The sequence below is a fragment of the Zasmidium cellare genome (genome assembly GCF_010093935.1).
Source record: "Zasmidium cellare ATCC 36951 unplaced genomic scaffold M409scaffold_2, whole genome shotgun sequence".
In the NCBI taxonomy this organism is placed as follows: domain Eukaryota; kingdom Fungi; phylum Ascomycota; class Dothideomycetes; order Mycosphaerellales; family Mycosphaerellaceae; genus Zasmidium; species Zasmidium cellare.
Genome location: NW_022986946.1, coordinates 1550724 through 1566615, shown reverse-complemented (window position 1 = coordinate 1566615; position 15892 = coordinate 1550724). Strand labels below are relative to the sequence as shown.

Sequence of the window (15892 nt, the reverse complement as noted above, 5' to 3'; positions counted from 1 at the left end):
ACAGAGGGCCGAGCAATGAGAGGCGGCGGCGGGCTGCAAGTGTGCTGCTGAAGCGAACTCTGTTCCTTGCAGATAGATGATCCCTGCGTCGTGCAGAAAGCAGCACAGACGAGCGCGCTGGCGGCGACGATATGCGTGGTGTGCGCTGGGGTCGCTGCACTCCTATGCAATGTCTGCCCTTCGTCTCCGAAATACCGTCCATTCAGTGCGCGCAGGTGACGGTGTTTAGAAGGAAGTGAATCGCCAGCACTGCGACGACCCTTGCTAGCTTGCGTCCAGTGTCATCAGCAGCAGACGATCGCCGCAGAGCCTCGCGCCCAGTCTTACCACCTCCCACCCATTGCTGCCCAGGACAGGACATCCCGCCGCGGTGGTACGCAGCGTGGGAGGACGGCTCCAGTCCAATCCAGCGCAGTGAGGACAACGCAGCGCAGTGCAGCGGCGTGCAGCCTGCCGTGCTCACTCTGCTGCGCATATCCGCATCCGCATCAGGCGCCATGCCCGGCCCTCACAACCACCACCACCACCCCCAACTGCATGCGCTGCACACCTCGCCATGGCCGCCGTCGCAGCAGCCGTCAGACAAACCGCTGCCGACGCTGCCCTCGCTCCCCTCGCCGACCCTCACCAACCCCGACCACATCCTGCCCAGCGGCCTGCCGACTGTCTCATCCCCTCCGCGAGTCACCCGGGGTCCGCCCAGTCCCAGCTACTTGCGCGACAGTGGAGGTGAAAGCCCCAGCCCCAAGGCCGCCATGGGCCGCAAGGAAAAGCTCGGCCTCATGTCCCGCAAGATGATGTTGCTGCGGAGTCGCACTGCCAGCGGGGGAGCTCCCAATGGTGGTAGCATCACGCGCGGTTCGCCATCGCAAGGCTCAATCGACGCCGACTTCATCCCCTCGTCGCCGATTCTGCAGGACGTAGGCAATCTCGCGCCAGAACAGCCCGACTATCTCCAACCGCCCGACATGGACCGTCGCAGTAACAGTGGAGGAAGCTCGTCCAGTGACATTTCTGGCATGACCAATTTCCTGGCCAAGTATGGCAAACCCGACGGCGCGAGCGACGATGAAACAGAGAATGGGGAGAGTTCGGCACCGGCAAGATATGAGAACAGCGCAGAGGAGCACGACGCAGAAGCCGATCGCAGGAGGCAGGAAGAGTACAACTCGGCCGTGTTGAGCAAACGAGCAGAGCAGATTTTGGCCAACGCGAAGATACGTCTGAATGTTATGGAGGGAAATCTGCGCGGTGCTCGAGATCTGGTTGCGCCGTTGACAGCTGCCAACTTGAAACGTGCGACATCTCTTGGGTCGGCAAGCTTCTCGCCTGCGTATTCACACGGTCGTCGGTATGCGTCGAATGGGTACGATTACAATGGCGAGGATCAGCAGTCTGCGAGGAGGCTTCAGACTCAGAACAGCTCACCGACGATGGGTCGCGACTATCAAGGCCACTCGAGAGGGTTCAGTGAGACTGAGATTCCTGAACGGCCGTACACTTCGTTGGATCAACCGCATTACATGATGTCGAGGAGTATTCGAACGCCGGGTCGTGGGGTAGATCCGTCTGCTGGCCCTGGGTTGAGAGGAAGTCGCAGTCACGATTCGCTAGGGAGCAGCGGTGTTGGTTATGGTGTTGCCATGCATGCAAGGGATTCGCCTGAATCCAACCATCTGGAACCCCTGCCGGAAGCCGACGAGAACAGACGATCGTTTCGTGACAGTCGTAATGGCGTCGACCATGGGGTGAATAACGGACTGGGAATCTATAGGCCATCATCGAGGACATCCGACCTGCGCGAGCAGATGAGCACTCTCAAAGGCAAAATATCGACTCTGAAAGAACGGGCGCGGGAGGATAGTCTCAGAAGACAGAGCCAGCTAAGTTTGCGAAACTCTTCGCCATTTAACAATGCCGTGGGCACCGCACCGGAACTGTTCTACACGTCCTCATCGAGCTATGGCAGTCCAGTGCTTGATGCAAATGCTCGTGTGGGTTGGGCGTCCAACAGCAATAGTCCAGCCTCGCCGCAAAAGATGTGGGAGAATGGCGTTCCCGTCACAGGGAGTCGGAATGCTTTCGCAGAACAAGCAGCAGCGCAGAAGCAGACCGGCCTCCAGCAAGCGCGCATCGTGGAGATTGTGGCACCAAAGACCCCTGATTCCAAGTTCCAGGTTCGAAAAGCGAAGAATGTCGAACCGATGCCTCCAATAACACACCGAAGGACACCCAGCGGTACTGCCATCATCGACTCCGCCAAGAACAGGTATTCGCATCATCAACATAAGAATAGTCAAGAAATGCCTGGTACATTCGTGGATGAAGACAGTTATCTGGACGTTCCATCTCCCGGCCTATCTACGGATCTCTCCGACTCATCACCGATCTCTTCTCAATCTTCACACGTAGACGACGACTACGCCCCATCAGAAGACGAGGCTAGTGTCTATGAAGACGCCCAGCACGACCAGAACGACCAAAAACCAGTCGTGGCTCATGAAGATCGCGAGGATGCTTTTGATTACGAACATTGCTTCCTGCACAGCGCCATGGGTACATACAGCAACGGCAGACGGGGTTCAGAATCCAGTGGAGCTTCAGTGTCATCGGTCTCGACAGCTAGGGGTCCAGCATTGGTTGGAGATGAGGATGAAGATGCTTTCAGGCAGGAGTCAGAGCTCTTTCCACCACCGACACCAGAGACTCCTGAAAAGCTGAGGGAGATCGAACGCAACCTGCACAAAAGGACCATGTCTGATGAGAGCATCAGCACGCTGGACACTTACGCGACCGCAGACGAAGATCATGACGAAGGTCCCGTCTTGCCGATGGAAGAACCTTCAAGGAGAATCAGCACCTTCAGTCGACGAGACGTGTCTCCCCTGGAAAGTGATCTTGCAAACAACCCTCGCTCAGCTCCCCAGCCTCCTCCTTCCCAGCCAAACTCGCGACCCTCAACAGCCGTCAAACACCACCCCCGTCGCGACAGCGGCTCCGAGCGCGCAGACTCCGGCGTCGGCGGCATCTCCCACCGCCCAACGCCCAGCACAGACAGCCAGCGCGCACCACCGGGCTCCCTAACCCCGAAACAATCCCGCTCTCTCGGCACGGCGCTCAGCACCCCACCGACCTCCCCTCGCGCCCTGGCCCGTCAGGACCCCGCGACTGTGGCCGTGAACGCCCTGCTGGATCCGAGCGGCAAGGCGCTGGGTCTGAGGAATAAGGCCGTGCTGTTTAGTGTTGTGGAGGGTCTGAGGAAGGTCGTGCATCAGCTTCAGAGTGAGGAGGATGCGGATCCGCGGAGTCGGGTGTTGAGGAAGAGGTTGGAGGATGTTAGGGCGGTGCTTGATGGGAAGGGGGTGGTGGGTTTGTGAGGGTGGGCGGCACTTCGATGTCGCATTGCACATTGCGCATCCTCCTCCCTGCGGCACTCGATCTTCCATACTGGAGCTTTTGTTTGCTTGCCTCTTTGTTGTCGACCTGAAGCGTTTTCTAGCGAGGCCATGCTTTTGATTGAAAAATACCCATGGAGGGAGTTGGAGGCCTACTTTTTCGTGTTTGCCATATAAGTATGTCTTCGATATGTACACTTCCTACCTTGCCCATCTACCAAGCAATGAACATGTTGTTCTCTCAGGCACCGCCAGGTCTACAGCTGGGCGTGTTCTCGTTCGTCGTTCATCGATCACGACCCGATTGAAATGGTTCTGCTCGCGAAGGCTAGGCCATTGACTATGCACAGGCGATGCTTGAGGTATTGGACGCGGAAACTTGGGAAAGTAATGACAAGTATTGTCGGGTTGAAAAATTATCGAATCGACGAGAGCGACGACTTGTCGTCTCTCGTGGAGACTTAGTTTGAGGTCTGCGCCACGACGTGAGGCCGCAAGACATCAGCTGGGGCTTCTATGATGCAGGGTGCTTGGTAGCTTGCATGTAGAGCGGCTGAGCGTGCTTGCTCTCACGCCCGGGGTGCAGAACAACGATCTGAGGTTTCGCTGGATTGTTGTGAAGTCGTCGTCGTCGTCGTTTTCATAAAAGACGAACGTCCCGAACATGGAAGCTCCTTCAAGACCATCTTTCGATGCCGAAAGAACAATCACATCGTCAACAACAACAATATCAAACCCAACCCCATCAGTCCTCGAGAAACAACCAGACGAGCCCTGGAAAACGCACGGCTATCCCGAACTGACGCGATGGATGGCCTCATCGAACGACTTCCTCGTCCTGCGAAGGTTCAGCCAAGTCGGCGTAAGGTTGACGCTCAAACTCCAAGACGAGCTGGTGAGGATGGAGGAACAACTCCGCCAGATGGATGATTTCGCTTCGAACCAGCCGGAGCGTCGCGGTGGGAGTGGAAGTTATCGGCTGGATGAGGGTTCGCCAAGGGATAAGTTGTTGGAGGAGATGGCGCCGCGGTTGAGGGAGTATTGTGCGTGTTGACGAGAGGAGCTCCTCCGATCTCCAGCTAGGCTGACATTGTACAGATGACTTCGTGAACGCCTTCTCGCAAATCAAGAGCCGTCCAGGCGCGCAAAACTTCCAGATCCTCCACGTCCGGAACTGGTTCGACAACCACCACGACGCCATCTACGAGCCTGAACGCGAGTTCGTCGCTGAACAGAACGACGGCGACCTGATCACTCTGGTCGACAAGCCGAAGTCGCTCCTGCGGCAGTTTCTGCAGAGGTTCACTGGCACCGTCAGGCTCTTTCGCGTGCGGCAGCGGGCTGATAGGATCCGGTCCAGCACCACGAGGTATTACAGCGATCGATGGTTCGACACGTTTACTTCGGCTGTGATTATCGCTGGTGGCTTGGTGATGCTTTTCGTCCCGATTTGGTGGTTGAATTCTGTTGTGGAGAACAGCAAGCGTTTGGGGATCAATACTGGCTTCGTCTTTCTGTTTGCGGTGCTGCTGTTTGGCGCGACGACGAATGCGACTAAAGGATTTGAAGTGCTGGCGGCGACTGCTGCGTAAGTCGAAGACTGTCGGTATGTGACACTGTGCTGATGTCTCATAGGTATGCTGCAGTGCTCATGGTGTATCTGCAAAACGGTAGCTCGAGCTAGAAGACCGTCAAACAGCCCTTGGCCGTCTGGGATAAGAATTCTTTCCAGATGCCTTGTAGCTGGAAGCCGCACTTGTCACGATCGAAGGTGCAGCGTGCCTCATCCCTCCGACAAGAAGGCCGAGAAAGGTGATACTCTGCAGTCGGTAGCTCGGTAACAGCCAGACGAAGGGAGAAGACCATGTGAGCTGTACCAAGGCTGCCAGTATCGACTTGTGGACATTGGCAAAGTGCAACGGCAATATCTCGCGCCAGGCTTTGCCGGATCGTCGACGCTGCTGCGGCTGCCTCAGCTGAGATGCAATACTTGTCAGCTTCTGTATTGGCAAGGCTTCAACTCGACTGGCAAGAATATTTCTCGAGTAGCTGCCATCCCGCCTGCAGAGCGCCTAGCCGAATGCCCATAGCTGTGATGCTCAGCAACAGGACCGGCGTTACAATATCGATGTTGGGTCCACCAATGCATGTCTGGAACGTGCCGACTTCACAAATGTCTCGCAAAACTGGAGCAGATGTTAGATGAGCCATCACACCAGACATGAAGATGCATACCTAGCTAGTGAAGAAGACGGCTTCGACGGCAGGGCTCGTGAGGGATCCTACAGTTAGAGGAGCTTCGGTGACATCAAAGACCTGCTCTGTGGCTACAGAAAGCTTCGTCTCCTCAAGACGTACACGTCCGCAGAGGGATTTGGCAATCCGATCGATGAAGGCTGGAAACGATCATATTTCCTAGGAAAGAATGAGCTGATCGGCGGATGGATGATCGTGTTTCTGAGCGTACACAGTCAACCTTGAATTTGGTGCATCTTTCACAGCTCGGTTTGGCGAGGTCACAGTTCAGGTTCCATCAGTGTGGTTCACGTTGACTGGCCATTACGGAAAGATCTTACCTTCACCTTCCGCCGTCGACACGTTGCACAGCCAGATGACTTTCCCGGGATGCCGACCATCGAGGATATGTTCCTCGGGAGGTTCGCACGGATGTACCAAGCTGGCGAAATGTCGTTCACCTCTCATGCTCACAATCGGTGTCTTCTGCTTGGTCTGTGTAGGTCGGATAGTGAAGTGACGTCTAAAAGGCAGGGAGACTTTCGCAGCATGCACTCCATTTTGGGAAAGGACAACCCAGATGTTGACCAATCAGAAACTGTTGAGTGGGTCCAATATCGTCCCTCGTCGCTGTCTGACACCTTTGCTTCCTGGCACCATTAGAGCCATCTTTCCAAGCTCAAAGAGTTGACATATATTGCCATTTCTCTTGAGGCCCGAAGCCGACAGTCCGCATTGGTTACATCAGTCCAGTAGAACCAGCGATCGCATGTTAGGTCCCGCTTCCGGTATCGTGATCAGGCTACGAGGGTAGCTAGTAAGATCCATGAGATAAATGGCAATGGAGATCGAAACGCTGACAGAGACCTATAAGTATCGACATCCCCCAAAGCCACCTTTGAGACCAGGCCACCGACTCCAAGCCACTGCCTTCAACGAACCCATCGTGATCAAGAAACAAACCTCTCCATCTCCCCAAATCCCCCACGATGACATCTATCCTCATCGCCGGCGTCGCCACAGCCTGGCTCCAAGAAGCCTCCACCCAAGGCATCGACATCGGCACGCGCAACGACCCGACCAAAATCGCCGCCAGCGCCAAAATCCTCCAGCAAGACCTCAAATCCTTCCACAACACCACCTTTGAAATCGCCTTCTTACACCCGGGTGATGCGTCCAAGTGGAAGAAGTTCGTGTCGGTGTTGAGGAGTCGGAAGTGGGACTGTGTTTCGCTAGGGGGTGGCGTGAGGACGATTCCGGAGCTTGGGGATTATTTCACTGATTTGGTCCGTGAGGTGGTGAGGGAGCAGCCGGGGGCGAGGTTGATTTTTCCTTTGCTTCCTGAGGATGCGGGGCCTGCTATTAGGAAGTATTTACCTCAGGCGAGTTGACGGGCGTTAATGGCAGAGATTCAGGGGCCAGGACATTTTACTTGAGCCTGTTTCATTGAATTGAGATTGAGCGTTCTCGAATTTCTGGATCTATCTGGTCAACTTCCATTCAGTCGGCCCAGGTTGCCCAAGGACTTGACCGGTGGTTTCAGTATATCGTCCTTTGTACCTACGTACCCAGCTGGACAGCAACGCTCAGCCCCTCGGAGGGGGCCGAGAGGCCTCACATGTGATCGGCGAGCCAGCCTCAGCTCACGCTCAGCAATGGCCCTTGGCCTAGATTGTATATGTGTAAGGCATGCAGCTGTGCCAGGAAAATGATTCCTGGTAAGCACCATTCTGCTGCAGGTTCAGCATTTCACCATGGCAGCTTCACTACGAATTCTTTATGCTGGAAAGAAATTGCGCTACCTCACGACACTGAATGCTGTTGCACGCGATGCAAGCAACAACGAGCGTCGAACAAACTGGCAACGAAATCACTCCTGGAGCCAAGACGCTGATTCGACACCTCAACCCCAATCTCTAGAAGATGTGCCATCGAAGCTCCGCCTCCACGCCATCGGCTACGAGGACAAGCAACAAACACAGGACAAGCCAAAGCCTGCGCATCCTGGAGAGTATGTCACCGCATGGGGTGACTTTCGACCGCAGCCATCATCATCGAAGGGCCAGACGAAATCTCCGACTTGCAAGTCAACGTCGCGGACAGCCTCACTCCTGTTTTATCTGCCAGAAGGGCTGGGATGGGGAATGCACCCGTATCATCTTAGACCGCAGAAACTCTTTACGTCCCCAATAATGCAAGCAAGCAGAAAGCATCTCGTCGTATCATCCATTTGCACAGCTGCTGGTATGTCAAAGGAGATGGAGGGCGCTCTAAAAAGCGCGATGGTGTCTGCTCTTTCGTCGAAGTATTCCAAAGTGCTTGAGGAAGCGAATGTTGGGTGTCTTTGAGGGGCCTATCGATGCTCGAAGTTGAGCGCGAGGGTTCGCAGGTGCTAGACGCAGTTGACTTTGCCATCAGGAAGCCCGTTGCATTTCGACAGCGAGAAATCGCGGTCCTTGGAATAGTGTTCTAGTCCCAATCGACTGCATAGTCGATGTTATCAGTATGCCCGCCACTGCCCAGAGCCTAGAGCAATCGATCTCTTGGTGACATCTTGACAAGTCGCTAATGGAGTGCGGCAAGCACGAGATGTCCGCAGCAGCACGAGGATTAAAGTTCGTTGGCAAAGTGGTGAGAGTCTGTGCTTCGCGAAGTCTAAAATGTCACCTGACCTTTGCAGTGTCAAGCACTTTACGTACCTCGAATACTCTCGAGGCGCAAGTACGTCCTTGATTTTCCGGTGGAACAGCTCTTTTCGGAGGATGGCGCGAGGGCTAGCCTGTGTCAGTCCATGCGATTCGTAAAACGTAGCGTAAATCGCATGAGATACACCACTCAGTGGTTGGAACATCAGCTTTTGGTTGCATGAAGGCTTGACCTCAGCTCTGCCACCTTCGAGGCTCATCAAGTCGCTATAGGCTGGCAGGTCCGAAGTGCAGAGCCTCACCATCGAAGCGCCTCTTCCGAGCAGTGCTGTCGCATAGCTAGTCCGCATTCGAGTACCGCATCTTTCGCCCGGGTGGAAGAGGTGTAGTAATCTGCATGTTGACTGCACGCCCTGGAGGTGTGTGATGAGATCCCTTGCAGCGAGCGTCGAAACTCCCAGATCTCTTTTCGAGACTGGAGGCACGGCAACACGGATGTGACGCTAGCCTTTCTTCCAGACCGAGAGATGGCGACGCAAATTTGGTTGAGGAGAGACTATTGTAGGTTGATGTCCGTCATGTTTGAAGTCCTCATAAGGCATCCTAGTTGGAGAGCAACCACGGCGCACCGTCCGGACAATGGACCGATCGGACACGTGCAATTCGAACTCTTTTCGTCATGCAGCGAGTCGAAAGGTCGAGCGAGCGCCTAGGCTCTGCGGAATGCCAGAGAGAGGCAGCGCCAGGCGTCGAGGCTCGCGCAAGAGTGAGAAAAGTTGCAGCACGAGGCGTGGTGCCGAGCGTGTGGAAGCGTCGTCGGCAAGAGCGATGCACGGCGACGCTATTGGCCAGCTCCGAACTCTATCTCCAAGGTTGCGGCAGTGTGGAGACGCACAGATAGCGTTCCGTCGACTGACAAGCCACCCCAGCCCTGGGCAGCGACGTGAACGACGACAAGGAATGAACGAGCGGTTGCACATTTTATCGTCGACGATCGTGATAGTGAGCAACAAATAATAGCAACATGTTTCACAGGGTGGACGGCCAAAATCACAATGGTCGAATTCTGAGAGTGCCAAAGATGTTCATGAAAAAGTAGGAACATGGTCAGGCCCAGAAGCCAGTAGCGCTGCGCTCGCTCGTGGAGTGCTAGGCGCATGTGAAAACGACGCTAGCGAATGTCGCGTGGTTTGAGTACACCACTACCCAGCGACGCCATCTTGGCGCCCGCCCAATCTGCGGCATATAACGACTCTTGACGACCATCCAAGGAGCCCTGGTTCTCTTTTCCATCCTACCTTGGTGCTCAACAATTAACTGCAATCGCACTAGGCCTCGACAACACCGCCATCATGGGCGTCTTCGACAAGTTCGTCGGCACAGAGAAAGAGACTGAGGTCCAAGTCTACAATGACAACACCTACGAGGTCCAGGAAGGCATTGTCTCCGAGAACAAGGACGACCTCCAGCGAAGACTGGGAAATAGGGAAATACAACTTCTTGCCATAGGTGGTTCCATCGGTACTGCTCTCTTCGTCAGCATTGGCTCAGGTCTGCATCATGCTGGACCAGCCGGTCTCTCCCTTGCCTATACGATATATTCTTGTATGTTAGGCCTGATCAACAACTGCATCTCGGAAATGACGATCTTGATGCCTGTCTGGTGGTTTTATTCGTCTCGCGGGTCACTGGGTCGACGATGCCTTTGGTTTCATGGCTGGCTGGAACTTCTTCCTCTACGAAGGTGAGAGTGTCCAAACTCACGGCATACCTACCTTTGCTAATACTCACCAGCACTGCTCATTCCCTTTGAGATCACTGCCCTGTGCACCGTTCTTGGATTCTGGCGCGATGACATTCCAGCTGGAGCCGTGATTGCAGTAGCCATCGTCCTCTATGCGTGAGCCTCCCAGATGCGACTTTCGTACCAGTCCAAAGCACCAAAGCACCACCACCTATAGCAGCTTGGATTTTCGTGTTTTGCCCAATGCGCCGTTGCCCAAAGCGCCCTTTTACCATCGTACAATGACTGACATCGTTTTAGTGCCCTGAACATTCTTGCAGTCAAGGCCTATGGAGAGGCTGAATTCTGGCTCTCAGGAGGCAAAGTCATCTTGATCTTCCTGCTGTTCTCCTTCACATTCGTTACGATGTGTGGCGGAAACCCCCAAGGCGATGCCTACGGTTTCCGCTATTGGAATCACCCCGGGCCCTTCGCAGAGTACCTTTCGACTGGCGATCTTGGACGTTTCGAAGGCTTCCTCGCCGGTCTCTGGTCGGCCTCCTTCTGCGTTGTCGGCCCGGAGTACATCTCCATGGTAGCAGCTGAGGCCAAGCGACCACGCATCTACATCAAGAATGCGTTCAAGACCGTGTACTGGAGATTCGGACTCTTCTTTATCCTGGGCTCTCTTTGCGTTGGAGTGCTCATCCCCTACAACGACCCTACTCTGACCGCAATTCTGTCGGGAGACAGCACCGGAAGCGGCACTGCATCTGCTTCTCCATATGTCATCGCCATGAAGAATCTTGGAGTGTCTGGGTTGCCTCACCTTGTGAACGCTCTTCTGGTTACTAGTATCTTCTCCGCCGGCAACACCTAAACATACTGTGCCACTCGCTCCCTCTACGGATTGGCTCTCGAAGGTCGCGCACCAAAGTTCCTGCGATACTGCACCAAGCAGGGAGTGCCGCTCGCCTGCTTCTGCGTTGTCATGTGCTTCCCTTGTCTCGCATTCTTGCAGTTGGGCTCCGGTTCTGAGAAGGTTCTCACCTGGCTCGTCAACCTCATCACTGCTGGCGGCATCATCAACTACGTCGTCATGGCGACTACCTACATCTTCTTTTACAACGCCTGCAAGGCCGAAGGACTCGATCGCCGCACGCTGCCATACCGCGGATGGTTCCAGCCTTACTCGGCCTACATCGGGTTGGCATGGATGCTAATTATGGTGTTTTGTTATGGCTATTCGTCGTTCAAGCCATGGTCCGTCGACAGCTTTTTTACATTTTATACAATGTTGTAGGTGTTGCAACTCCAAAAAAAACATAGTCGTTGAGAGTGCTGACAACTGTGCAGGATCCTAGCCCCCGTATTGTTCGTCGGCTGGAAGTTGATCAAGCGCACGAAGTTCGTCAAGGCCTCTGAGGCTGACCTCGTGTGGGAACGCCCACTCGTCGATGCGTACGAAGAGACCTTCATCGACCCACCAGTTGGCTTCTGGAAGGAGATGATCCAGGTGGTTGGCATCGGCCGTAAGAAGGGCGGTAATGACAGGAGGCGAAGCAGTGTTGCCGCTTAGGTATTCGCTCTTGAAGAGGAGAAAACGAAGTCGACGTTTGAATGACGAGGGTTGGCATGAGATGCCACAGGAATGATACCACTTGCTATTAGTCGCGTCCATATACCCAGTAAAAGCATGAGATTCTGAACAAGTTTTGAGCTTTGAAGTGAAGTGAAGTCGATAGGGGTCTGCCATGTGGCTGGTCATCCGCGCCAAGCTTTCTGGAACGCGGTTCGCGCTCCTCCAACTTTCTCAGAGCTCCAGCTTCACAAACACAAACACTCTCTCAACAACCCTCCGTCGCCTGAGCCTGGCATTACCCACGGAGACCATCTCACAATGTCCAGTGCTCCGGTGTTATATCAAGAGACTCGCATCCCAGCAACGCCCGTGCCTGGCTCAATCCTCCACATCAACGCAGCGGGAAACAGTGCAGTCACTGTATTTGGTGCTGGCCGAAAGCGACCGTTCGATGAAATAAGTGGCCTGGACGAGGAGAGCTACGCGAACAAATACCTGGCTACCGAAGGCTCGATCTTCTTCCGACCGAAGACCAAGGCTCCTCGCAGCTTTCTCTGGCGCGTGCTGAACGACCGACAAGTGCTCGAAGTTCAATGCGTCGATCTCGTGCTCGATCAGAAACACGCCAAAGCCGAGTCGTGGCTCACCTTTCACATCGATCTTCCCGCACCTATTATCCCTGGGGGTGTGGCATTGGCGGATGCGGAAGAAAAGGATGCTTTGGATATCTTCGTGCTCACTGCGAGCAATGAGCTTTACACCATCACGCTCAGACGCGAATTGCTGGTGCGGAATACAGTCCCTCTAGATTTCGACTCATCGACATGTGTCAAGAGGATGGCTCCTGGGCAACTGAGCTACAAGCGTCCATATCGACTGTTCGCCGTGAGCAACAATGAACTTGTCATTACCTTGCATGACGGCAGCATGGTACGGCTGGAGCGACAAAAAGACGACATCGGCGGTCAATGGCGTGAGACGAACTATGGCGAGAGAGGACTGGTGGGCTCGTTCAGAGGCTTGATTCCCGGCTACAAACCACAGACCGTTCGGTATGGAGATTCCGAGCTTTTTGGCGATGCAATCACAGCGATTGCGAAGAGCACAGACGGTAAATACATCTGGACAGTCACTCTCGACCACATGCTCAAAGCATGGAGTGTTGAGACTGGAAAGGTGGTGGCAGTGAAAGACCTGTTAGACGAAGGTGGAGAAGCAGAAGATCGCAAGAAATACGCGCGTAACATCATGAGTCCAGAGCAGGGAACGCAGTTACACCTCGTACGACCGCCGCGCCGGCAGAAGGTCAGCGACACCGACCCATACTTCCTGGTGACGTACTTGCCCAAAACCCACGAGTTCAAATTCTTCGACATCGAGACAACATTCACTTCCATCGAGGGCGATAGGATAGACATCCAAGATGCGCAGCCACGAGCGAATCTTGTCCCACCTGTGGAAGACTTGATGAATACAAATATCTGGCATCTGGAAGACTTTGTTGTCTTTCCTGGGCCCCAATGGCAGAGGTCCCAGCTATGGATTAGAGTCAGAAGCGGATCCAGCTCCAGAACTTTCACCTTAGAGTTTGACCTTCTTGACAAGAATGACATGGCTTTCGATCTTGAGGAGATGTTCAAGACTGGCTGGAGTGTCGTCGATGCCTCGTACGGTACTGTCGACGAGTTGAGGCGTGCTGTGGACTTGAACGGCATTGATCCTGGTAGCGATGGCGCAACGACGCCAAGCGAGAGATGGTTGAAGTACATCTTCTACCCAGGAAGGTTCAGCCAGGCATCGATCGAGACTGCTCTACATATCTATCGAAAAGGACGAAACCTAATCTCAACATCGAGTGGTCGAGGGGCACAAGAACCGCTCAAAGAGCGCATCTCGAATGCAGTATCGGCAAAGATCTTGCTAAAGCGATCGTCCAACGAGCAGCCAGACTTCGATCAATATCAACAAGACCTACACGGGCAGTGGACCACCTTCTTCTCCCTACTTGCACACCTTCACAGCCGCAGACACGAGGTGATCGGATCTGCATTCGATGCTGAGGAAGGTCTTGCGTGGACTGTCTGTGCCGACCTCGTAGCACCAATCCGGGCCAGTAGTGCGGCCGAAAAGTTAGGCTTGAACTCCAACATGCTCATCGACAATCCCACTCTCAAGGTGGATGCTGTCGTCAAGAATAGGATCTTCACCGGCAATGAAGATGTCGTTGGCGCGCAAGTACTCGCCGTGGCTCGCCAATTACGACAATTCTTCTCCGGTCCTTCTCAAGACAAGCTGAAAAGAGAGGCGCTGCTGAGTGCGCTGGAGCATGGATCTGATGTATCCGTCGAAGAGACTTTGCAACTTCTCGATACTCAGTGCAATTTCGCAGACGAGATCGGGGACGAGGAATTCACTCAGCTAGAAAGTGCCGCCGATCAGTTCGGTACCTTTGGTGGCCTCACAGACGACCAGTTCCTCATGGTATTGGAGAACATCGAAGACTCTCCCGTATCCGGAACGCGCGAAAAAGATGGCGGTCAGGTTCTTGGACGATATGGAAGGTCTATGAGCGTATTGATTGTCCAGGAGACCCTGCAGCGCGCCGAATCTGTACTCCTGGACTTACTCGCGCTCGTGGTGTTCATGCACTGTGAGCTGGAGCAGTCTGAGCTTAGTCCGGACTTCCGTCCGAAGGAAGTCTACGAAGCGATAATGTTGCACTTGAGACGCACTGAGCTGCGACTTTGGTTGTGCAGTAATGTACGACAAGAGTCAGTGCACCCCACAGGACGAATCGTCGACCTTGTAACGATATACGAATCGATGTTCGCGCGGGATTGGCAACCGGTACCGCGCATCAACAGCATGGAGTATGGACTGCCAGAGCTCCTGACTGCCTGGAGCAAGCGATGGGCCTTTGGGCTCGACCTTAGCAAGTGGGGCGACGACATCACAGCCCACATTCTGGCTGACCTTCTATTGCACGACGACATTGAGCTAGCTCTGGACTTTGTCGCATTTCTTCCGGACACACCGTGGATATGCTACCTGAAAGGCCGCCTTTATGTCTCTACCGGTGACTACGAACTGGCGAGCTTCGCCTTTCAAGATGCCGCGCACACGATGGCAACCCTTAAGGACCTGCCAAGTCCGGTGGTCTCGCAAGAGGAAGCACAAGAGCTTTTCGGTCAAGGCCTTGTCTTCTATTTCAAGCATATCACCGCTCTCTTCGAAAAGGCTGGAGTGCCTTCGTACACAGCCGACTTCGCTTCGATGGCGCTTGATGACCTGAACGAAAACGATCTCGACCAATCGCTTATGGATCTCGACCTTCGTAAGAGTCAAGAGGGATCGCATCAAGATATTCTTGGCAACACCATGGAAGAGATTCGCATCCTGAAGCTTAGGACCACCAGAGACAGTCTGCTGTGCAGCAAATTCAACGCCCTCAACCAGACCGGCCGCTTTGCTTTGGCATTCGACGCTCTGTCTCGTGTGAATGAGACTGAAAAGCAAAGCAACTGCTTGCGTACCTTGCTCGAGACTTGCATCAAATCGGACAGTGTCGCTGCAATGCTTGAGTTGGACGTGCAAGGCGACCTGGCGCAAGAAGCAGATGCGATTTTGCTTGGTTTGGCGAAAAAGGCCATGGCGTCAGGTCTGCCTTCTGGACCTCCCTATCACCAGATCCTGTTCGCCTTCCGCACCCAACAATCCAACTTCAGGGGCGCTGCCGCTATTCTGTACGAACACCTCGAGCGCCTTCGAAAGTCTAACAAGCTGGCAGTTCGAGACCCCGACGATGACACATTGCCGCAGATGTATGTGTTACTGATCAACACGCTCGGTTGCTGCGGTGAAGACCAAGCGTGGTTGCTGGCGGACCCGATTGAAGGTGTGCATGGCGTGGGAAGTAAGAGGAAGCTCGTGACGTTGGAGGACGTTAAGAGAGACTATACGGCTGAGCTGGATAGGAGGAGTGAGATCAGTCAAGGTCGATTCCCACTAATTGGTGGAGACGACGAGATGGAAATGTTCTGAGACGGGAATGCTTTGAATGTTCTAGCGCGGCGTTGAGATGGGTGATCGACTGAAATGAAATGCACACGCTGTGCCTTCGAGATCTCTGCAAAACCGACGGTTGTAGATTGTTCATCGTCGTTGTTCTGTTGTGCACATGAAGACTATAGAAGTGAAACCCAACGTGAGGTGCTTTAGCCTTTCCCCGGACCCACAATTTCAGAAGCTGGGGCCTTTGCATGTGACGTCCACGTCAAGCATCTCACCTTCGTACAGCGACCATTGGCGGTTG

At 54.2% G+C, this 15892-nt stretch overlaps 6 protein-coding genes across 6 annotated transcripts; all 6 read left to right on the top strand.

Annotated features, from left to right (window-relative positions):
* Positions 1 to 497: 497 nt before the first annotated feature.
* M409DRAFT_62804 (uncharacterized protein) lies at positions 498 to 3377 on the top strand (the record flags this gene model as incomplete). Its single annotated transcript, XM_033815318.1, has 1 exon — positions 498 to 3377. One exon carries the CDS (start codon positions 498 to 500, stop codon positions 3375 to 3377), a length of 2880 nt encoding a protein of 959 aa, XP_033674127.1.
* A 682-nt stretch (positions 3378 to 4059) lies between these two features.
* M409DRAFT_17182 (uncharacterized protein) lies at positions 4060 to 5079 on the top strand (the record flags this gene model as incomplete). Its single annotated transcript, XM_033803944.1, has 3 exons — positions 4060 to 4438; positions 4494 to 4983; positions 5031 to 5079. The coding sequence occupies 3 exons, from the start codon at positions 4060 to 4062 to the stop codon at positions 5077 to 5079; spliced, it is 918 nt and encodes a 305-aa protein (XP_033674126.1).
* Positions 5080 to 6619: 1540 nt separating this feature from the next.
* On the top strand, positions 6620 to 7021 carry M409DRAFT_49709 (uncharacterized protein; the record flags this gene model as incomplete). Its single annotated transcript, XM_033811320.1, has 1 exon — positions 6620 to 7021. One exon carries the CDS (start codon positions 6620 to 6622, stop codon positions 7019 to 7021), a length of 402 nt encoding a protein of 133 aa, XP_033674125.1.
* A 363-nt stretch (positions 7022 to 7384) lies between these two features.
* Positions 7385 to 7978, top strand: M409DRAFT_49708 (uncharacterized protein; the record flags this gene model as incomplete). Its single annotated transcript, XM_033811319.1, has 1 exon — positions 7385 to 7978. One exon carries the CDS (start codon positions 7385 to 7387, stop codon positions 7976 to 7978), a length of 594 nt encoding a protein of 197 aa, XP_033674124.1.
* A 1649-nt stretch (positions 7979 to 9627) lies between these two features.
* On the top strand, positions 9628 to 11577 carry M409DRAFT_62803 (uncharacterized protein; the record flags this gene model as incomplete). Its single annotated transcript, XM_033815317.1, has 5 exons — positions 9628 to 9967; positions 10070 to 10175; positions 10320 to 10852; positions 10922 to 11297; positions 11355 to 11577. The coding sequence occupies 5 exons, from the start codon at positions 9628 to 9630 to the stop codon at positions 11575 to 11577; spliced, it is 1578 nt and encodes a 525-aa protein (XP_033674123.1).
* Positions 11578 to 11898: 321 nt separating this feature from the next.
* Positions 11899 to 15621, top strand: M409DRAFT_62802 (uncharacterized protein; the record flags this gene model as incomplete). Its single annotated transcript, XM_033815316.1, has 1 exon — positions 11899 to 15621. The coding sequence occupies one exon, from the start codon at positions 11899 to 11901 to the stop codon at positions 15619 to 15621; it is 3723 nt and encodes a 1240-aa protein (XP_033674122.1).
* Positions 15622 to 15892: the final 271 nt, after the last annotated feature.